Below are 23,077 nucleotides of genomic sequence, written 5' to 3' on the forward strand. Positions count from 1 at the left end.
GTGTGCTTATGTTGGGTTAGATAAAACCTGCACACGATTCTGCCTAGATTAATCCTATAGTGCTGAAAATGCTCCTTAGCTTCCAAACTAAACCCATGAATGATAATTCCTTTAAAAGAGGTTATTTATATAGAGAAAGAGAAATATTAAGAGAACTATTTATGAAACTGAGTTGTTTGAATAGAAAATTTGTCTTGTTTTTCTTCTTTGTTTATTTAGTGTGATGCAGGATGTTTTCTTATTATTCTGTACCTGTGGAGGAGCTTAATCGTTTTTCTAATCTGAAACCACTTGCTGCAACCAGCCTTGTTTCTTTTGTTGTCCAGATGTTTTCCCCCTGATCTCTTCTCATTGTTTCATTTTAATTTCTGATTGTTACATCAAAATGGAAAATTCTGATTTTTAAAAAAAATACTATCACTGTGAAAATAAAACAAATAGTAAATGTTCATCTTCCTTTTTAGGCATAAAAATTGTTGTGTGATATTTTGTCCAATTTAAATAGGTTAGAAGGCAAAAAACAACATCATGTTCTCATTTAAATAATTAAATTTATGTTTTAAAAAATGATCTATTTAGATTTTGCTTTCAAACGCAGCATTTTTATTAGCTTTCTGAATGAAATCTCATTATTATTGGTGCTAAATAATTGATAAGAAATAACTATTCACAGGCTTGTATTAACACATTTGTGTTATAAAAATGTCTCCGTTTTTAGAGCGGAATCAGACTTATCCATTTATTCAAGACAAATCCAGACTTTCTTTTCATAATGTTTTATTAATTCCACTTACATAAATTTATATCAAAAAATCTTAAAAGGTTACGTTGTTTGTTCTCATTTTACAACAAGGTTCACAAAAACTTACTATATTCAACAAATTACAAGACAGTGACGCCGCCAGACGCGCGCTGCGTCTCTTTTTCCTTGAATATTTCACCCAAACGCACCGTCGTTAATAAAAGAATAAATGTAATTCGTTGGGATTTACATCACAGACAGACAATCACGTCTAAAAGCCCTACAGACTAACACACACTAAAAACCACCCAAGAAAACACGCGTGACATGCCAAGGACATGTTCGTTGTAAAAAACGAATACAGCAAGCACCCGTCGGTTCACACGCAAAAGTCACACATTTTAAAGCATTGACAAACGTTGTTGGTAAATAACTTGGCATTTTTGTTCCCATCAAGCACAAAACAGCTGAAATCTGATTTGTTTTGTTTTGGAGCGGAGAGTGCGCTCCTGTACTCAGCGCGCGCGCGCTTTATTCCGGGAAACCTGAGAGGATGTTAAAACTCCCGCAGCCACGCGCGGCTCGGAGAGAGAGACTGGTCCCTGACGGCGGTTAAAATAAAACGGATTTTTAAAATATGGCACTTATTCGGTTGTTGTTATGCTCCCGGAGAGGCGGTTTGAACATTTTACAGCTCTCTCTGCGCCGTGAGTGTGTGTGTGTGTGTGTGTGTGCGCGCGCGCGCGTGTGATAAGCTGCTTGTGCTTGTTCTGTAAACGTTTTTACCAACATGATTTCATTCTCAGTGACTTGTTGAGGTAAATAAAATGGAAACGATCCACCTTTTATGTTTTTATTTTTCTCGTGTGATGACGTGTGAGTTACCTGCTTTAATAGGCTACTTAAAGTAAAGTATGTTACAGTAAACCGGAAGTGGCGGTCTGTGGAGCTCAGCGGCTGGGCTGCTTGTAGTTCCCGTTGATTTCCTCCGAGATGTTCACGGCCTCCGCTCCCAGTGGTAACCGGTCGCTGTACTCGGACCCCACCTCAAACTCCTCCTGATTGGTTTTGGATGAAGATCCGGGGATGGAGTCGGTCACCACGCTCCCCTCAGCTTCCCCCACCATGTCCCCTTCTTGTCCCTCTGCCTCCTCCTCCTCACCACCATCGCCCAACTCGCTGGGGTCAAAGGTTTTCTCTGACTCCACCAAAGACGCCCTGGGATTGAAATCTTTCATTTGTTTCTCCATCTGATCCAGATTCTGAGTCTTCATGATCAGCTTGTAGGTCTTTCCTTGGTACTTGTATAATAAATGGCAGCAGGTGGCTCCCAGCAGGGGAACGGTGGCCAAGCCCAATAGAAAAATGCTGACAATCACAATGATGAGGAGGGAGGGGATCTTCTTCCTAGTCGTGAAGACCACTTGGACTTGGCAGTCCTGTCCCCCATAAGTGAGACAAAGTGTGTAATTTGTGCCAGGCTGTAAACCGTGGAAGCGGTAGGCGTTAACCCCTTCCTCTATGTTGGACCACTGAACCAAGGAGTGTCCATTTCCTGTGTTTATGCAGAGGTAGAGCATGTCCGGGGTGTCCTTACTCAAAGAGGACTGCAACAGACCCACAGGCTCTTTATTCACCATTTCCTGGTTTTCACTGTGGCTGAGATGCAGGTTTGATTTGCTGTTGGGGAGCTGCAGTGGGTTCAGCTGCACTTTAGCTTCCGTTTCTGATACTTCTAATGCAATAACACCAAAATCAAAGGTGTACTGCTTCAGATCGTCCAGCGTCATGTTGAAAGCGTGGTTGGAGATATACTCACTGCCGTCCCTTACGCCACACTTGCTTGCAAAGGCGGAGCCCTTTACAGTCCCTCCAGCTTGCTCGGCTTTGTCCTTCGAGCCCTCTGTGCTGTCCTTTGTCTTTTCTTCTTGCTTGGCCCAGTTGATCACATTGTTTTTTGTGTTTTTAGGGTCTTCAGGTTTTTTCCCCGACGGACGAATCTTCTCCATGGTTGAATCAGATGTTGAACCCTTGCCTTGCTTTGAGGTGAAAGCCAGGGATAGTTTAACGCCACTCTCTGCCTTACCCAACTCATTCTCTGCAGAGCAGCTGTAGTTTCCATCTTCCTTTTTACTCATACGAGGGATAATAAGGGTTCCGTTTCTGAAGACAAGAAACCTGCTGTTGGTGGTCTTATCGTTGATTGGCACATCACTTGTTTCTCCGGTGGATGGCAGGGGGAACAGAAAATTCTGATTCCCTGCAGCCACCTCCCAACTGACGTGTGGTTTGGGGCTCCCTTTTGTGTCACAGTTTAGGATGACCGAAGCACCTTCATAAAGGATTGAGTTCTCTATGTTTGGGTGGTACGTTATGGTGACAATGGGAGCTTCACAATGCAGTTTAGGAATGTTTGCAACCAACACCCCTTTCAGATGCTCAGGAGTTTCACACTGGATTAAATTGGGATCTGGCACAGAAATTTTTGTTGTGGCAATCCAATCCCTAAGCCACTCCAGGTTGCAGGAGCAGGTGAATGGGTTGCTGAAGATCTGCAGGTGGGACATGGAAGAGAGGGCACTGAAGGTTCCCTCCACGATGGTGGTGAACTTGTTGTTGTTGATGCGGAGTGATCTCAGGTCCTTAAGGGTGGAAAAGGCGTTTTTTGGAAGGTTCACCATCTCATTGTTGTTCATCTTCAGAAGCTGCAGAGCTGTGAGGTTCTGCAGATCCTCCCATGGGAAGTTGACTATTTTGTTGTTGCTTATGTCCAGGTTTCGAAGCTGAATCAAGGGGGCCAAGGTGTTGGTCTCTATAGCGACAATCTTATTATGAGCCAGCCAGAGAGAGGTGACCTGGGTGATATTAACAAAACTTTTACTTTTTAGAGTCTCAATCTTGTTGGCTGAAAGGCTGACGGTGGTACTGTCTGATGGGAGACCAACAGGTACCTCCAGCAGCTCTTTGTAAGCACAATCAGCAAACTTTTGGGAAAATTTATCCTGGCAGCTGCAGAGCGACGGGCAGCTCTGCACCACTCCGATCACAACTGTCCACAAGGCAAGAAGCTGCAGGAGCCTTCTTTCCATTTTCTGCAAAGACCAGTCAGCAAACATTAGAGAAGAAATATTAGAAATTAAAATGTTTATTAGTCCGTTTTATCTTATCTGATTGCAAATAAAAACGTAAATAATGAAACTAAAGAATATAAATGTTTCTAAAGTTTAAGATGAATTTGATAAAGTATTAAGATTTATTTGTTTATTATTAAATATGAACTGTGTTTAATCTAAGGAATCATTTATAGGTCAAATGGATCCGGTTCTGGTGAACGGGCGCTGTCCGTGGTGCTGAAGCCACTTTTCTCCTCTCGTGTTACTAAAACACATAAACTAGAAGGTTTTGCACTTTGCCCTAATCTTTAGAGTGATTTTAGATTAGGAAACTGAATACTTAAATCACCTTACCTCTTTAGTGTGAACTTTGATTCCTGCCCTTTTTCTTGGAGTTTAAAGTCCTCAAGTTTCTTTAAGTTTTATTGGTCGAAGGAGCTGAATTCGGTGCACGAGGCAAGTCCGTTCATGGGGTTTGTGCTGGACTGGACAGCGCTGCAGAGCGACGGCGGCAGGAACATTTTCCCGGTGAATTGTTGTCGAGGTCCGTCGGCGCTTTTTTCCTCTCCAGCGAGTGAAGGAGCCACTGCGCGCTCCCGCCGCTGCGGAGCCAGAAAAGGAAACATGAACGCGCAGCCTCTCCCATCTTTCTCCTCACTATTAAAGATACAGACGCTCCAGCTCCTCCGCCCTCAAAGAAGATTCATAATTTAGGATCCGATATTTAATTCATCACTCCGACCTGATGTCTGACCTCATTCAGTCTGCCTACAGCTCTTTGGTTTATATAAACTCATCAGCTAAAGTTTATAGGATACATTCAGATTCAAAACAGCCGATTGGGTAAACGATTTATCAATTTAATAAAAATACAAAAAGAAGCTTTGAGAAAATATGTTTAAGTGCCTTGTTTGTATATGAATTACCATTGTGGTGTAAAATAAATAAATAAATAAAAATAAATAAATAAATAATAAATAAAATTTGTTTGCTTTTCGCTAAAAGTGTAATGTATTGCTCCAAACCTGTCTTGTCTATCAGTGCATGTACTTTAACTATTAACCACCAAATACTTTAAGGTTGTTACTTCTTCATTTTAATAACATTTATATTACTAGACACAATTGTTTATGAGTAATCCTTAATCATTTGACTCAGTCAGCAGCAGAGCTATTTTCTGTTCCAATGCTGCCCCCTCCTGGTGTTTGACATTAATTACAATTCCTACAGAATTCACGTTTTATTTATTTTTATTTTTATTTTAGCCAAGCCAGCTTTATTTGTATAGCATCTTCAACAGTATGAAACTAACCAAAATGCGTCACATAATTAAAATACATTTTAAAAAACATACACACAACAATACACAACATAAAAATACAGAAAAAACTAAAACTAACTAAAAGACTCTCATGTTGATTTAAAGGCAAAACACCAAAATGGGTTTTCAAAAGAGATTTAAAATGGAAAAGATGCTTTAAAGTGCAAATGCAGCACCTTCCAAAGTCTAGGGGCTGCTCCTGAAAAAAAAGCTCTGTCATCTTTGAGCTTACGAATCGCTTTGGCACTTCCAGGAGCAGCCAATCAGCCAACCTCAGAGACTGTGCAGGGGAGTGAAGAGGGCGTAGGTCCGCAAGACAAATTGGAGCAAGGCCATGTAGAGATTTAAATCAAACAGGTAACAAGTGCAGTGAGGTCAAGGCAGGAGTAATATGCTCCATCTTTCTCGTCCCAGTGAGCAGAAGTACAGCCACATTCTGCATCGACGGGAGAGGTGGGACTGTTAAACACCAATGTTCTTTACCATGGTGTTCCTTCTTAGTTGATAAAAACTAGATTTAGTATATACTTTGGTGGATTTAGAATAAAGTTAAGGGGATTCCTGCGCGTCCTCCACTGGTAAATCCCTGGAAATGTCAGAACATGAATGCAACAAGCAACTGTCACTTTGAACAAAATCAGCTCGATGAAGAATTTCCAAGTTTGGGCAAAAATAAAGTAACAAAAAACAGTTTGTGACACCCAAAAATCTAGCATCATTCATTTCTGCTCAAGCTACGGCTCAAGCAGGAGAAATCTGTGAAAGATCAGGAACAACCGACACAGAACTCTTCCTGAGGGCAAAGTAGAGGCGACGACTCTTCTAACCCCAGTCCATCCTGAAGCATGTGCAGCTGCAGAAACCTGTAAAGGTCAAGTTACCTTATAAGTGGTCTTAAAGTGCTTTTTGTAGTGAACGGTGAATTGAAATGATGGCACTTTTATTGGGCTGTGGTTGATAACTGTTTTGTGTTTTTGTCTTCACATACAGTAATTGAATTTGGCAAAGGACCCCAGAAAGAGTAGTTGTCAAGTTTATTTGATGACTAACGGGGATCCAAATAAATAAATAAGAAAACAAATAAATATGATCATTTTGTGGTAGTTGTTGCTTCTTCGTATTCTTAAATCTTGCACATTTACAAACCTATGAGCCCCTCTGGAATCTCCCTGCTAATCCTACACACACAAACAAAAGAAAATCTAAACTAAATTACCCTAAAAACATCTTTCATTTATTATGAATGAGTCACAACCTAACAGCAGATGCGTATAGGGTAAAACTTCAGAAACAACCTCACAATGGCACAACTTTAATAGTGTTATGATCCAACAGCGCCCTCTACTGCCGCTGTAAGTACCGCAGTTTCCCTCACAAAAAGAACATGTTTTGGTTCCTTTTTGGTCATAAGTTTATAAATCTTTAAAGCTTTATTATACTATATTATCAGCACCAGAATTCTGTAAAATCCTTTAATTTACTTTGAAATTTCACATTTCCTTTCATTTTGCTTTCCACTTTTCTGCAAAACAGGAAAAGGAGGAAACGCACAAGGACGAAGTTTTCATTATAAACAGGGACACAGCAGAGGGACGCTGTATCAGCCGAGCGCTGTAAGTGCTTCTTAAAATAGGCGCTAAATCCTATCAGTGATGCTTAGCTGTCCAGTCACAAGAATTAAAACAAGTCTGAGTTCACTTTTAGTTTTTCTGTCACAAACATGAGCAAACAGGGTGGATTTTTAACCAATGGGTGTTCCAGGGAATTACTCACAGGCTTTTAAATGACACAAACCATGACATTATAGGGTGGACCTACACAACGTTATTACTACACCCTCATTACAGCGTCTACGCTCACTTGTGAGACCTACAGGTGATTTGTGGCAGGTGATGAGGAGCTGTTGGATCAGGTGCTGCGTCAGCTCCAGCTTAAGCCCTTTAGCCTCATTAAAGTAGCCTGACAACAACACACTCAGTGGTTTCTGTCTGAAGCTGCAACGTGGCAAACAGGCAAAGGATTTTATTGCTGCTTCTGTGTGTAGATTATTTTCAAACAACATATAAAATAGGTTTTTAAATCACCCAAATGTTCTACTTATGTGGCTTTGGAGGAGAAAAATGTGTCTGTGGTGGTTCACTGAGAAATTGGTGGAGTGGTTTTGAAGCTGTTGTTCTCATTTACAATCCAGATTAAACCAATGAAGGTTTAGGTGGTACACACACTGATTAAAACACATTTGACTGGGGAAAACAAAACAAAAAACATCTTGTGCTAACAAGGTCCTAATCAAATAAAAACAGTGCATAGATGTGAAATGAATTCCTGATTTTAGTTCCTTTTTTTTAACTTTATGAATCATGCTCAAATAAGCCTGCATCATTTTTAACTGTTTTTAGCTCCATTGTTGGATTGTTTAAACGATGCTTCCTGACAGGATAAGGATCACAGTCATTCAGTAGTTGTTTGGTGCCTCACCCTTTGTGTTTATTTTTTCTTTTTCTTTTTTTTTACTCCAAGTTAGATCTCAACGTTTTAAAAGTTGGAGCAAACATGAAGCATGACCATTGACAGGAGAAATTAAAACAGCTGTCTCACAGGGAGCGGGATGCATTAGAATGATTATGGATCCTTCTGTTAATGTGTTGGAAACAAAAAGTGAAATGTGCATGAGTAAGACTTTAAGTGCTGATGACAAAAAAGGAAGTACTGATGAGTAGACCATCGTCTCCAAAACTTAAGTGGAGTGTCTGCTGTGGTAATGAGGGGAGGGAAGACAGCCAAGTGATGCGTGTGCTGAACAGAGTCTGACCCCAAAAACACAAAACCATAGGAAAAGATAGGTCTGGTCTCATGTCATGGTAAACTTTACAGATCATCATGTACATGTCTTAAGAGAAGAAGCAACAGCTTGGGAATCCTGCTGGAAAACAGCCATGCCACACCTGGTTTCATACACATCTACTGTCTTGTCAGTATTTCCTGACAGGCGTTGCCTCAGCGAGTCATCTGGTTCCATCCTCTACACTCTCTGGATTTCCCGTCTGTCAGTTGGTTGGCCAAAGCATCCTTCTAGAAGTTCAGTGATTGGGGGTTTTATAAAAAAAATAAAATATTTTGCCTATAACATTCAAAATGCTGTCATTACAAAAATGTAAAGTGACACAATGCAGTGCAGCTTGCATGTACCCAACCACCAGGTGTGTACATAAAAACATGATGGTCCTTTCTATTTCTGCTCTAAGCACAATCATTTATGTAGTGATCGCAGATTATGTATGTTTTTAAATAACTTAAACATGTTATTGCTTTATACAGTGTTTACTATACAGTAATATTACAAGCTATATTTACCCCAGTCATTTAAAAAAAGTTCAAACTGATGGCTGCAAAAGCTTCATCCATAAAGTCATATGCAGCTTTGGTTGGATGTTTTTAACCATGCATGCTTTCCCACTTCCCCTGAACACCAACAGTGCAGCCAGTCTTCTTCCACCCAGATCGTCTGATAACCAGATGGGTTGGTGCGTGGGGGCGTCCCAACGCAGGCCTGATCCACACGTGGGAGCTAGGACACAAACACCACATCTAAAACCCCTCCCACTTGTGGCTGTCTGAACGGAAGCTTTTAGATCACATTTAATGGTGTTCCTGCGATTTCCTGGTCTTTCACTTTAGTAAATGGGAGACAATCCCAAACTCCCAGAGTGAAATGTTTCTCCAAGAGATCCTGAAGTCTTTCAGCGACTGTTCATCAGCACACTGGCATGGCTCACACCAGTCACACCACTCAATGTGTGCTCTGTTTTCTTTGTCTGACTTCTGTTCTGGCTACTCAGAAATGGCCTTGGCTGCAGACGGTTGTGAAATGTAGCAGGGTGAGTGCCGTTATACACACACATACACACACACACACACACACACACATATATATGTATATATATATATGTGTGTATATATACATATATATTTATAAAAGTAATAGGGGGCAGCAGTAGCTCAACAGGTTGAGCGGGTTGTCCAGTAATCGGAAGGTTGCAGGTTTGATCCCGGCTCCGGACAGAGAATTCTGCTGTTGTGTCCTTGGGCAAGACACTTAACCCACGTTGCCTGCTGGTGGTGGTCGGAGGGACCGGTGGCGCCTGTGCTCGGCAGCCTCGCCTCTGTCAGTGCGCCCCAGGTTAGCTGTGGCTGCATTGTAGCTCATCACCATCAGTGTGTGAATGTGTGTGTGAATGGATGAATGATACACTGTAGTGTAAAGCGCTTTGGAGTCCTTACTCTGAGAGGCGCTATACAAGTGCGGGTCATTTATCATAATATAATTTACTAACTTACTAAAGCTATCTTGAAATCCCCCAAAGCACTATGTTCTGCAGTAATATCCACATTGTGTGCTGAGTGAGACCCGATGCATTGTTCATAAAAAAATTACCACTGCTCCTCATAGGTTCTTCCTTGTATTGAGGAAGAATTGGCTCTTTGAGCCGGTATCGTTTAACTAATTTAGTGTAGTCTTTCTCCCTGGAAACGCAGTCATAGCTGCCGTAGTTTCCCTTCGTCATGGACGGGATGAGGTGCAGACAGTTCGAAAGCATCTGCAGACAAGGACTCTGTCTGCCTTCGTGCTCCCAGGTGTACTCGGCGTGATAAGAGTCTATTGGACAGGACAGGTAGAACGGGACACCCTGGGGTACTGAATGAACTTTTTCCAAGTCTGTTTGTAAGAAGATCTGCCGCTTTAACCTGTCCCCTGTATTATGCGCCAAAGAGAAAAAAGAAGAAAAAATAAATAAAGATTTTTGCAAAAACATTTTTTGCAATCTTTGCATCTTCTCTTGATCGTTACCTGTTGTTGATGTGGAGCAAACACTTCTTTCCCCATTCATGATGTTCTGAATGCTCCCACTGTAAAAATAAACACAACAGGTCCGTTATTTTAGTGCCAAAAGTAGAAGAAACCTGCTGGAAATCAACATAAAGGGGTAGGTGAAGTGAACTAAACAGAGTACTTTTGCAGGGTTTGCATACACGGCGTGTGTACCAGAGTCACTTACGGGACAGTCTGGGTGCATCCAGATGTTGTCCAGGCACAGTAGGGGTCCCGGGCCAGGACACATTCGTCACATGAGCTGCCGTACTTGTCACAATTCTGAAGGTCCACGGAGGAAATCTTCTCAGAAAAACCTATGACTAGCTTCTTCTAAACAAATGAGACCAAAAGGGAAAAGTTAAACAACTTAAAACACGAATGACAACTAGCTAAAACCCTAACCTTGTTAAATATTTTAAAAGCATACTGAGAAATCTATTTTCACACAAATTCCTTTTCAAAAATTTGTTGCAACTTCAGATTTTCTGTAGCTTCTTTAATCAATCAGATGCAAATAAGCATGACACATTTTATCTGACCACTTTCAACCAGCTCTTGATACAAATTCAATGAAAAAAAAATTACCCCCTAGTTTAAAGACACAATTTAGTGGTCTCTATGAATGCCTCGTGAGTCGATCGCTGTGGTAAAAAAGTTCTGGTGCTCCTGTTTGATGACGTAGAAGTGAGCAAGAGGAGAGGGGAGCAGAACACGGCAGGATGTAGAGTCCTATTTCCTGATATTTGAACATCTTGCATCTGATTGGCTAACAGCAAAGTGACTCCTTCACTGACTGAAACGTTGATGTTTTATCTCCACAAATAACTCAAGTCTGGAGGAGTTATGTCGCGTTGTGGAGCTGCTAATGCTAACGGTTAGCTTCTACTAGCCAATACGGCGTGTGCCTACTTGAACTGCAGACTTGCTTACACAGTTAAAAATGAAAGAATTATTAGTCTAACTGCAGGACTTGTGACAGTCCGATCACTCCTTGTATCCTATTCCAGCTCCTTCCGCAATTGGTTTTGGCTCCTGAACAAAATGTCACCTTGCCACTTGCTGTAGCTTTCCTAAGCCAAAATAAATAGCCCTTCCTGTATTGTTTCATTCCTTTGGCAGTCTAATTAAAACCCAACGTTTTAACTGTATACCCTTTCCTTACTGACTGAGTCCGGCTCTGCCTAACTGATTGTTTCCAGCTGCAAACAGGTGCCAGGTGCTACAGAAAGATTTTGATAACTCTAGCTCTGCTAATCAAACAGCTGCAAGGTCATGGACCATCCCAGACAAATAAGATGAAAGAGGCTTTGACTCTGTGAAACTGAGAAAACCAATATCGGCTCTCGGCCTAACACCTTTTCAGGTCCCATAAATCTGTGCTTTCGCAACTGTTAAGGTGATGTAATTGTAACTCAAAGTGCAAATTATGTGGCAGCTATAAGGTAAATTTTAAGCACTGTACCTTTTTAGAGTCTAATTTCATTGCCTGTACAGCTGAAGTGCTGGAGAGTTGAGTTTCCGATACAATGAAAGGCTCTGAACCAGCCTCTAGGACTTTATGAATCTTCCCAGAATCTGTTGGATGAGAAATACTGCGGTAATTATGGGACTCGTGCTGGAGGTGATGTATTTTTAGCCCATTGTTCCCAGCAGAGATTATAAACAAGGCTTGATTACAAGCCAGAAAAACCAATAATCACAAAGCATAAGAAGCAGACTGAATATCACCTATCCGGTGAGCTGAGGGATTTCTTGCAGCCTTGACTTACCAGTAGCAAGGAGCAAAACGTTATACATGTGCTGGTCTGCTGCTTGCACCCGGTCAACAGCTATCTTGGTGTAGTTGTGGTTACTTGTGTAAAAAGGAGCTTGGTAATGCACAGAGTGCACCCAGTCGGTCATCTCAGGGTAATCCTTCACTACATTCACAGTCTCCCATGACAGGCTCTTGCTGTTCGGCACACACTGACAAAGAAAACAAACAAATATGTGTTTTTTGTCAGTAAACATTACACAGATAAACCAGATGTAACCAAATTTCAGGATTCCAGCCTTCTTCCCATAATAATGCACGGTTTATTCAGGCATGCTGAAGGTGAGAGAATGCTGCGGTCAAAGTTTTCTGCTTATCGCAGATCCTTCCTGCCAGCAGCTGTTAGAATTTACCACCACCACTGCTCCCACCAAAACCAGTAAACAATCTACATCTCTGCTGTTTTTGGGATTTGCACATTTTCAGTTGTCATTCTACCTGGTGGTGGTCGGAGGAACCAGTGGCACCCCAGGGCAGCTGAGGCTACATCGTAGCTCATCTCCACCACCATGACTGCCTGTGTTGTAAAGCGCCTATCTCCAGCAGACAATGGGCAAATAGGTTGGGTGCACCCTGGACAGAGTGCCAGTCCATCTCAGGACAACATAGTCGCAAAGAACAAACAAGCACACACCTAAGAACAATCTAGACAGACCAATTAACCTGACAGTCATGTTTTTGGACTGTGGGAGGAAGCCGGAGTACCCGGAGAGAACCCACACATGCACAGGGAGAACATGCAAACCTTTTGCAGAAAGACCCCAGGTTAGGATGTGAACCTAGGACCTTCTTGCTGCAAGGCAACAGCGCTAACCACTGCACCACTGTGCAGCAATACATCTTTTTAAATCTACTTATACTGCATCTAAAAATGTGAACATTGTCTGACTTTATCTGCAAGACATTCTTCAATCTGCTTCGTGTCTGTCGCTAGATATGTTTGGCTCTCATTTCATTTCTTTGAGGGGGAATGGTGGTGCTGTTGAAAATATTAAAGGAAGTGGCGTCCTGACCAGTCACAGGCTTGCAGTCTCTGTTGCTTTCGATGGAGACACGTTCGATGCCTGTTGGGAGAGCCCTTGCGACGATGGATAATAGCGTTGGGTGTCTCCTTTCCAACGTAGACAGAGAAATACAAACTAGGCATTAGAGTTTTACGTCAAAACGAACAAGTATTAAACCCTTTCTCTGAGAACGACATGTTTAATTATTTAAAGTCAGCTCCTTCAAGTCTGAGGTATTGGTTTTTAACAGAAAAGGGGTGGACTCTCTTTAGATTTGGAGAGTTTCTGACTCATGTGGAGAAAATTAAGCACTTTGGTTACTTGTTCTCAAGTGATGGTAGGGTGGAGCAAAAGGAGGGCAGAAAAATGGAGTCTTTGTCTTCAGGACTGATGGCTTTTCTCTGGTCTATAGCCATGTAGGGGAGGCTGAGGTCAAAGCAAAGCTCTTGATCTGTCTGTGTTCTAGTGGTCAAAGGGTTTCGAGCATGGCCACAACAACATGATCAGCTGAAATAAGCTTCGTCCAAAAGGTGATCAGGCTCAGCTTTTGAGATAAAGTAAAGAACAGCATTATCCTGGGAGAGCTTCAAGAGATGCAGCTTCTGTTTATAAAAAGAAGGCACCGTAAGCTGTTAAGGCCCTTCTTGATGTCCTCGTGTAAAGGAAGGAGACAGAGGCAAACCCAGAACTTGAATGCTGGGTGAGATCTGATTGCAAATGAGTTTGTGTGCCTGAGTCTGAGACTAAGTTCATTTGGTTGAAATTTGTTTTTCTGAGTGTTTAAAAAGGAAGCAACCGAGTGCTTCTTTTTCCAAATAAAAGAACTGGTACAGTCATCATGTGGAGGGCAGCAGCGCTGAAGTTTAGTCTGAATGAGGAGGGATGCACCCATTGAGATTTTCCTTCTATAAACTGTGTAATTTAATGACCCAGTGACCAATGCTGAATATAAACACATGCTTAATGTTTAAACTATGACCACATGCACACGTGTTGTCTGGAGCAACAAAGACAGGAACATCTAGAAACGCACCAGGTAGTCCCCACAGCAACTTTGCAAAAGCGAACAGACCTCGTGCGCCAACCATCAAGTAGTTATGGAAAACATGAACAGCATGAACTCAGAGCAAATGTTCCAGAGTTCCACCTGTTTATGTAACATGTTTTCTAATCTAAAACTGGTCAGACATGCCATCTGTGAAAACAAAAACTCCCGGTGACCGTGAGTGCAAAAGTATGCATGCAAAAATAAACCATTTTAAAGAAGATGTGTTTTCTTAAAAAGTACCATAGCAACAAAACCGACTCTCACCGTTCCCGGTCTTGGATGAGGAACTTCTTTGTTGTAGCCCTTGAAAGATGAATTCTCAAAGACAGTCTCGATCGTTTCTATTGAGTAAACGCAAACCGCAGAAGAGTTCCTAAAGCAGAAATAAATACAACTGAGGTCAGCAGATGGTGAATACCATAGTGATTGCATTGTTTTAAGCTGGCATCGCTCCAAACTGGTCTGGTGAGGGCGTCTCAGTGTTGTGGTATGATGTTTTGGAAACTTGTGTAATAACTAAAACCCAAGACACTGCGATCTCTGGCGTTTTGATGCCCGTTTGTTCCCTTTGTTGTTCCTTAGTTTCTGACAACAAAACAAAACAAAGAAGAAAATGTTACAGAAAAGTGTTGTACCAGCTGCTTGAAAACAACGCGTAGACTTTGGTGTCACGCCAATCCTCAGCATGCATCACAAAGATGTCTTGGAGACGGTTAAAGTACAGCGACTCGTCTGGAAATCCACAGACAAGCCGAGCCTTGAGGAAAGAGGTCCAAGTATTCTGGAAGAATCTTTTTGATCCACCTTCATCCACCTGCATCATGACACAGAGACAAGGAACAGACTGACTAAGTTATTCTATACCACTAACATTGCAGCCACCTTCCCAAGTGAAGTTAAACACCAAACCCCTTTTAGGGCTAGTCATGTTTTCGAGAAGCTTTTGTAAACACTACCACAGTGGCATGAGAGGGATACCGCCTTATTGCAGAAGCATGATTTAATAAGTTTTTTAAATGTTCCTCATGGTGCACGGAAAGTATTAGCTGAATTTCGTCTTTGCATGTACAATTAACTGCCATGAAAATAACTTCCTGTTAGGGTATTATACTCTCCATGACGACAGTGTCAATATATCCATGTAAAGTGCACTTCTGCTTAAACTAGAAACAGTCCTTGCCCTTTACATTGTTCCTGTTAGAAACAGATAAAGGTCAGTTACCTGACAGGTAACCTACTGCTTATTTCAGATGGAAAAGGATGTTTTTCAATCTGTCATCAGCTACATGAAGATGTACACATCAGGGCTGCACGATATTAGAAAAACGTGATGCACGATAACAGTGATTAATATTGCAATGACAATATGACTTGCAATAAATAAACAACTACTTAACTCAAGAACAAAAAAACTAAATAAAAAAACAAAGAAAGAAATAAAAAAAATATTTTAAAACAACAACAAAAAACATAAAAATGGGAAAAACAAAAAATGTTATCAGAAGATGTGAGCAAAGAGAAAAAGAAAATGAACAAGAAAAGGCAAACAGTGAATCCAGGGAAAAGAAGAATCAGCAGAAAGAGCAGAACAATGCTAACTCAGGTGTTTGCCAGCCATCCAAATTAAGTGGTGTCCGCATAGGGGGTGGGCATCTAACCTATAAGAACGCACCCGATTGGCCAAATGGGTGAAGGGCTCTATTTGATTAGTCAAAAACGTCATGCTTCAAACGGAACACAATGTGTGATGCAGACATTTGAGCTGACCATTCATTATGTTTTTTCTGTTCTTTTTAATGTATTGTGCAGCCCGAGTACACACACACACACACACACACACACACATATATATATATATATATATATATATATATATATATATATATATATATATATATATATATATATATATATATTAGGTGTTTCTCAATGTCAAGGAACCTTGCCTTGATGTCTTGGCCCCGCCTCAGGTGGCTAGGAGATACGTCATCAGGAGCCGCCAAGACGTGTTCCAGTCGGTTCCAATGTTCAGGTTCTACCGAGGCGTGTGTTCTCTGTTTGTTAGCCGTTTAGCTAGCTGAGCGAGGATACACGGGAGGTGTCTTGTTGTCTAGCCTTGGTCAAAAATTACCCAGAATACACGCGGTATTTTCAAAAGGACGGTGGATCAGAAGCCGGCAGCTACTTTATGTTTATGTTTATGTTTATGTATTTAGCAGACCCTTTTGTCCAAAGCGACTTACTTTGGGGACAATTTTCAAGTTTAAAAGTAAGTCAACTAATTTTAAATGATTTATTTATTTTTTTTTTAGATCCAAAGAAGTTATCTATTGTTGGTTAGATGCTTATTAGTTGCAGCTTCGGTGGCTAGCGGGTAACTCACTTATATTTTTAATTTAATAAACATATACACAATTTAAAAAGTAAAAGGCTCGTTATATATTTATATTGAAACTAATACGTATAAAATATAACGTTGTCTCCCGTGTCACGTGATGTTACATGACCGCTGTGGAAGCCACGGTCACGTGATGCAAGTCTGTTCCATTTAACCGTTTTCTTTGACCAAGGAAGGACAGTGTCCTCGTAAGCAAGGCACCTGGCCTTGCAAGACATTGCCTCGCAAGGCAAGGCGCCTTGACATTGAGAAACACCCATTATCTTGTGTGTTGTACAGTTTTAAAGGTGTGGTTCACTTGTTTATTATTTGTAGTGGTATACAGTATGATTGAATGCCTTTCAATTCGTACTCAGGGGGAAAAAAGCTAAGATGCGCTTGTTTCAGAAACTTGCAGAATACCACACCAGAGAAGAGCTCAACATGGCAGGATCTATTTGGACATCTCGCCTGTGATTGGATAACAGCAACGACTCTGCCACTAACTCTGTTTTCTCTGCAACGTTGATGTTTATCTCCACAAATAACTCAACCCTGGAGGTGTTCTGTTGTGTGGTGGAATTGTTAATGCTAACAGTTAGCTTTTACTAGTTGAGATGTTCTGTTTCCTGGATGCTAAACCAACAACAGCCTTCCCTGTCATGAGTCAAGATGGGTGAGTCCATGAATGTTAAGTGACAGTGCGATGTTACACTGTCAGGCTTTTCAAATCCTTGTCAGGTATAGGGAACTGGACACAAAAGCAAGGCTGGGGAATGAGGAGGTAAAAGGCAAATGTCCTTTATTAAGACAGAGGTCAAAAAGGCAGGTAAATATTCCAACAAGCTAATTCAAGTTAGCAGGCAAAAAGAGCAGAAACGGTTGCACCAAAACCAAGTCAAACATACTGAGAGCAAACACTAATCACGGCTGGAACGAAGAGCTAGAAGACAACAACGAACTGGCAACTGAAAAGGAGAACAAAGAGAGATTAAATACAAGTGAACACAGCTAGGATTAATCTGGTTAACGAAGGACAGGAAATGACACAGAGGAGAGAGGAAAATGTCAAAGTAAAACAGGAAACAAAGAGCTGGACTCCTGGCAGGGTGTGACAATCCTAGAGTTTCATCTATTTTCTATCAGAAGCTAAAGCAGGAGATAGGTGTAGGAGACTATTTTCATGTTCAGCCTGTATGAAAAACTCAGAGAGACTTATAATCAGAAATAATAATTTAAAAAATGTATCTTTTTGTGTGTGGTTCACTCCTTTAAAAGTACAATTAAATGTTTTAATTTTAGGCTGCGCAGTGGTGCAGTGGTTAGAGCTGTTGCCTTGCAGCGAGAAGGTCCTGGGTTCGCTTCCCGGCCTGTGATCTTTCTGCATGGAGTTAGCGTGTTCTCCCTGTGCATGCGTGGGTTCTCTCTGGGTACTCTGGCTTCCTCCCACAGTCCAAAAACATGACTGTCAGGTTGATTGGTCTGTCTAAATTGTCCTTAGGTGTGTGTGTGTGTGTGTGTGTGTGTGTGTGTGTGTTTGTCCTGTGTGTCTCTGTGCGTCCCTGCGATGGACTGGCTCTCTGTCCAGGGTGTACCCCGCCTAATTGCCCGTTGACTGCTGGAGATGGGCACCAGCCCCCCGCGACCCTACGTGGACAAAGCAGCTTCAGAAGATGGATGGTTTTAATTTTATTATAAAACACATTTTCTTGCACTGAAATGCAAACTGATCTTCAGCAGAAGCTGGAAGCTTCTGATAAACATACATCATATATCATGTAAATATTAGATATTCATAAAATATCTATTGCACCAACATTCATGCAAATTTATTTTAGATTATTTAACTTATGGAATACCTTTATCTTCAGAAGTTTATTGGTTTCTATAGTGACACTCCATCCAGAGGTCCTGAATGGTTTAAAATAGTTCAAATTTGTCATTATTGTCTTCAAGGTGAACTATGATCAACCTAACTGAACATCTGTATGGAAAAAAAAATTTGGTAGAGTTTCAAAGCCTTGAGAAATCAACCCAAAGGCACCCTGAGGGGTTTTTGGCAGTACATCACCACCTTGCATAAATATTTTCTATGTGATTACAACCTAGCTGTACATTTTTGTCACTTATTTAATATTTGGGGTTTTCCCTTGTTTGACAGAAAATGAGCAAATTAAAAATAAATGTGTTTTTATGGGTGTGGGTCCAGTCGCCTGCACAATGGAGGTTCAGAATCTCCTGTGTTGAGCCCGTACCTTACACACTCTGGCCACTCTAGAAATCCAGGGATCAGCTTCTGGGCTGTGGTCGGAGTTCTTCTCACGAAAAAATATGTAGATTTTTTCATTATCAGGGTCATCCTCGCGCTTTACCCAGGATGCAGAGATGAATGTGGGCTCTGTGAAAAAGGACGTCATGTTTTAGCAACAGCACCAGAAGGCAGCTTGAGTGATGAGATGTTCAGATTCAATACAGTTAAAATTAAAAAATTAAAGTTGCTTGTTTCTACAACAAAAAGAAGCATGGGAGTGTGCTACTAAAATTAATTCGTTTGAGTGCTGCTGTATATACTTTACACTGCCAAATGAAACTGCTTCCCTTTAAAGTTGCCGCTGTAAACTGAAAATTGCCCGTCTGTGCAAACGCACGGTTTGCTGACAAAAAAAGCGTTGTGCCTGCACTTTCACTGACACGCAAGCAAATAGTTCAATTGGATCTAATTTCCTTCATTGAGCCGTTTTCCTTGAATTCCTGAAAATGTATTATTTCTGTTTACCTTTGGGTTGCTGAGAAACAAAGCTACGTGCCATCATTAAGCCAGATATGTAAATAATTTGGTTTGAAGGCACATCACAGATGTAATAACGGGTTAGGGCTCCTACACTAGAAACAACCTGCTGTAATTCTCACCTGAGACCCAGCTGTCATACATCCAAACGTTTGTTCTGCTGCCTGCTTTTCTCCTGAACTGTAGTGAGCTTCCCTCAACATCCAAAGGTGCTGCTGCATACAGGTCTCCATCTGCACAACAGCAAAGATCACTTCAAATACTTTACTTCAGTTTATGTCAGTTTTATTATAGTCCTGAGTCATATCTGATGCCTTAAACACATTTTAAACACGTAGAAATCTATATTTACCAACTGCGAGTGACAAGGAGTTTTGCGTGTAGACAAATGGGGAGATGCCGGTCCCCTCATAGCTCTCCACTATTTCATAAGACTGGTTACTTACAGAAGGGAACTATAAAGAACGACAGAAAATGAAACAGTCAACAGTCCAATATGATGTCCTGAGAGCTGCAGTGGAAAACACATAAACAAATGATGAGATACCAGATAGCCTACTTAATTATGTAGCAGGGAACTCAAATAAAGTTTCCTTAGAACCCCTTAAATCAGCTTGGCCCTGCTGCCACAGTTGGGTTTATATTCAAGATGCATTCATCACTCACAAGCTCCCAGCACTTTGGATTGAGTCCATTTGTTCCACAGACAAAAACGCTGTCCTGAAACTTCTCGATTACGGTGATTTCATTTGTACAAGAGCCCTAAAAAAGACATTTGTCATTACAGAAAGGCAAAAAGTCACTTGTAAGTCGCTTTGGACAAAAGCGTCAGCTACATACATAAACATAAACATAAACATAAAAAGTCACATTTTGTAAATCTGCTGCTACTTACTTCATGACATTCATGCTGCTCTGTGGTCTTCAGTGGATATTCCTGTCAGAGAACAAATTTGTTCCTCTAATTAACCAATCATACAATAAAAAGCACCAAATGGACCCTATTTATGAAATCATCATCATCATGGATCGTAGATATAAGAAGATTTTGAGCAGTTTTAGATTTTCTGGATCTGATTTCCAATCAGTTGGTTATCTTAAGAATTCAGCATTTTACAGTTAGAAAAAGTAATCAGATTTATTATGATGACCTGTTTAAAATGTTCCTGTTTTTTTAACTAATCTGCCATGAATAGATCTGTGCCAGCCATCTGTTACTTTGCTGTCTAATTACCACAAAATGCACCCAGTCTGGAGAAGAATTAAACTGAGAAGACGTGGAATAAGCAAACACAGCAGCAGGTGCCAAAGCGGAGCTCAGGACTTACCTCTAAGATGTGAAATTCGTTCACATCCAGTTTTAAAACAAAGTCAGTCCCACCAACATACAGTTCGTCTGAATCCTCCTGATATGAGAAGACGCTGTGGTTCTGATATGCGTCATACACATGTCCACCTTTGGTTAAACCTAAAAATAAAACAAGTAAATATAGCGTTGAGTCTCACCGAAACAGAATGATAGGAGCTCACCCACCTGTGATCAGGAGTCTAGGGCTTTTAGGCGAGCCGAGAGTCGGTGTTTCCTGTAAGTCTTTATTCTGAACAAGATGAAACTCGCCGAGCAGCAGGAGAGGAAAATAATAGAGTCGGTTCATAATTATTGCGCGCGAGAGAGCGGACAGTTCCGCTATCCTGTTAGGAGAACTGAGGCATCGCCTGTCTGCGATTATTGCATTATAGACCGGAGCAGTCACTCCTCTTCCTCCATCTCTGTCACGGTGTCACCACTGCGTTCGCAGGACGTAAACAAATGAAAAAGGCCAGATTTGCCTGCAGAGCCGCACAAGACCAAGTACACCATCAGTGCACACTAACGGAGAGGCGCACTTGTTTCGTCGGTGCCGCCCCTTGTGGTCACATTTGGAGCCCCAGGGAAGCCCCATAAATCATATTCACGTTAACACGAACCATGTATTATTTTTCCACACATTTAAAAACCCAATAGAGACATGCCACAATTTGTCACTAATTAAAAAAACTTTATTCTCACTACCAACCCCCCACGCAGCACCTCCCTTGCTCCCCCCTCTCACTTAGATCTGACCGGGTAAAATTTACTTACCTATAGATTGAGACACCCAAGATACAAAACTGAATGCCACCATAGATCATTCATTCATTCAACATGTAAGAACACAATTTTATATTTTCAGGATAACGGTTCCAGATATTTATACCTTTGACAGATATACAGTGATTTTTAATCATGAGTCTTTGGCCTTTCAATTCAATTCAATTTTATTTTATTTATATAGCGCCAAATCACGACAAGAGTAATCTCAAGGCACTTCACATAATAAACTTTCCAATTCAGGTCAGTTCATTAAGCCAATCAGAAAAAAAGTTTCCTATAAGGAACCCAGCAAATTGCATCAAGTCCACTGACGAGTGTCAGTGACTTTACAGCAATCCTCATACTAAGCAAGCATATAGCGACAGTGGAGAGAAAAACTCCCGTTTAACAGGAAGAAACCTCCAGAGGATCCTGGCTCAGTATAAGCAGCCATCCTCCACGACTCACTGGAGATCGAGAAAACAGAGCACACTCACACACACACACACACACACACACACACACACACACACACACACACACACACACACACACGTACGAGCACGCACACACACACACACATGCACGTACGCGCACGCACACACACACACACACACTATTATTTTGAATAATAAAGAACCTCTTTTGTCTGTTCATACTGTGTTTTTGTCTGTAATCCATATTTTTGTTATTTTCTTACACAGTTCAGTAAAAATTATTTATTTACCTCACGTGCAATATAAATAAATAATTTTTACTAAATTGTGTAAGAAAAGAACAAAAAAAATAATAAAGAACCTCTCCACGGTTTAACTGCTTCTGTCACTATCCTGTCACATTCTAACATCAAAGCTATATTTAATACTTGTGAAATACCTGGATGAATATTTTTATGTCTGTATCTTTATGCTGTTTCTTTGTGGAGAGTCGATTTTCTATTTTTACTCTATTCTTATTCTTTTTTGTTTGAGTGCTGAATGCTGGTATCCGATTAGCAGAGAGAAAGTTAAAAACATCTGGCAAGTTTCAGAAGGAGAAAGTAGGAGAAGCATGCAAAATCAGTAGTCAGATTGTGAGTTTTTTCTGGAGTAAAATAACCTAGAAGAGAGTCCAGATTACACCCAAAAGCAAAACAAAACCAGCACACCAAAGTACCAGGGCATCCTTCCACGGCACCATTTTGGTCAGTTATTCCCATAAGTACAGGATCAGCAAAGAAGTGGTCATGGCTAAACACCAGTACCTTGTCAACATTCAGCAGCAAATCTCTGAAAACAACTTGACCTCTGTGTGGAAAGTTTCAGCAACATTATGAACTACAAGCCCGAAAGCCCCGCCGCCACTAATCTGCCTAAACAACTTACTTCTATGGTCGGTTTGATGAACCATCATAGTGCAAGAGGTTCTGATCCATTCGGACCGGAACCTCTTGCCACAAAAGCGGTTTCTTCCCCTCCGCAGTTGGTCTCATGAATGACAATTCTAGGGCTGCCCACTCCAGTCGCTTTGTTTCAGTCACATGACCATGTAATGTGTTTGTACCTGAAGCCGTTTCTTTAACTATTGCCACTTCATATAATTATTTAATCATAATTATATTCTTACTTCCTTTATCTGCTTATCTCTTATTTTTTATCTTTCTTTTTTGCACCAATTACCGCACGGGCACAGCAGCATATTCCTAATGTTGTGATTTCTCGCATATATGGCAAAGAAACCCTTCTGATTTGATTAGGTTTAGTTGCAAAGGCAGAGAGTTTAAATGTGGTCAGACATGTGGATGAGTGACGTCAGAGAGCTGCAGAGAGATGCAGTACATGCCTGTTTTTCTGATGGTCTCAGAAATGAATAAGTATGTACAGGAATATGTCCCAAGAGTCAACAC

The 23,077-nt window shown here is 41.0% G+C and overlaps 2 protein-coding genes across 2 annotated transcripts; both read right to left on the minus strand.

The window, feature by feature from the left end:
• Positions 1-760: 760 nt before the first annotated feature.
• islr2 (immunoglobulin superfamily containing leucine-rich repeat 2) lies at positions 761-4,466 on the minus strand. The gene is made up of 2 exons (XM_015964409.3): positions 4,210-4,466; positions 761-3,834 (listed from the first exon to the last, which is right to left on the minus strand). Exon 2 carries the CDS (start codon positions 3,829-3,831, stop codon positions 1,693-1,695), a length of 2,139 nt encoding a protein of 712 aa, XP_015819895.1. The 5' UTR covers positions 3,832-3,834; positions 4,210-4,466; the 3' UTR covers positions 761-1,692.
• Positions 4,467-9,304: 4,838 nt separating this feature from the next.
• Positions 9,305-20,942, minus strand: sema7a (semaphorin 7A (JohnMiltonHagen blood group)). The gene is made up of 14 exons (XM_015964411.3): positions 20,614-20,942; positions 20,408-20,547; positions 19,975-20,016; positions 19,746-19,841; positions 19,432-19,534; positions 19,202-19,312; positions 18,547-18,689; positions 14,550-14,728; positions 14,179-14,287; positions 11,819-12,014; positions 11,512-11,624; positions 10,234-10,379; positions 10,026-10,084; positions 9,305-9,929 (listed from the first exon to the last, which is right to left on the minus strand). Exons 1-14 carry the CDS (start codon positions 20,732-20,734, stop codon positions 9,520-9,522), a joined length of 1,968 nt encoding a protein of 655 aa, XP_015819897.1. The 5' UTR covers positions 20,735-20,942; the 3' UTR covers positions 9,305-9,519.
• Positions 20,943-23,077: the final 2,135 nt, after the last annotated feature.

Source organism: Nothobranchius furzeri, chromosome 4 (assembly GCF_043380555.1).
Source record: "Nothobranchius furzeri strain GRZ-AD chromosome 4, NfurGRZ-RIMD1, whole genome shotgun sequence".
Classification (NCBI taxonomy): Eukaryota; Metazoa; Chordata; class Actinopteri; order Cyprinodontiformes; family Nothobranchiidae; genus Nothobranchius; species Nothobranchius furzeri.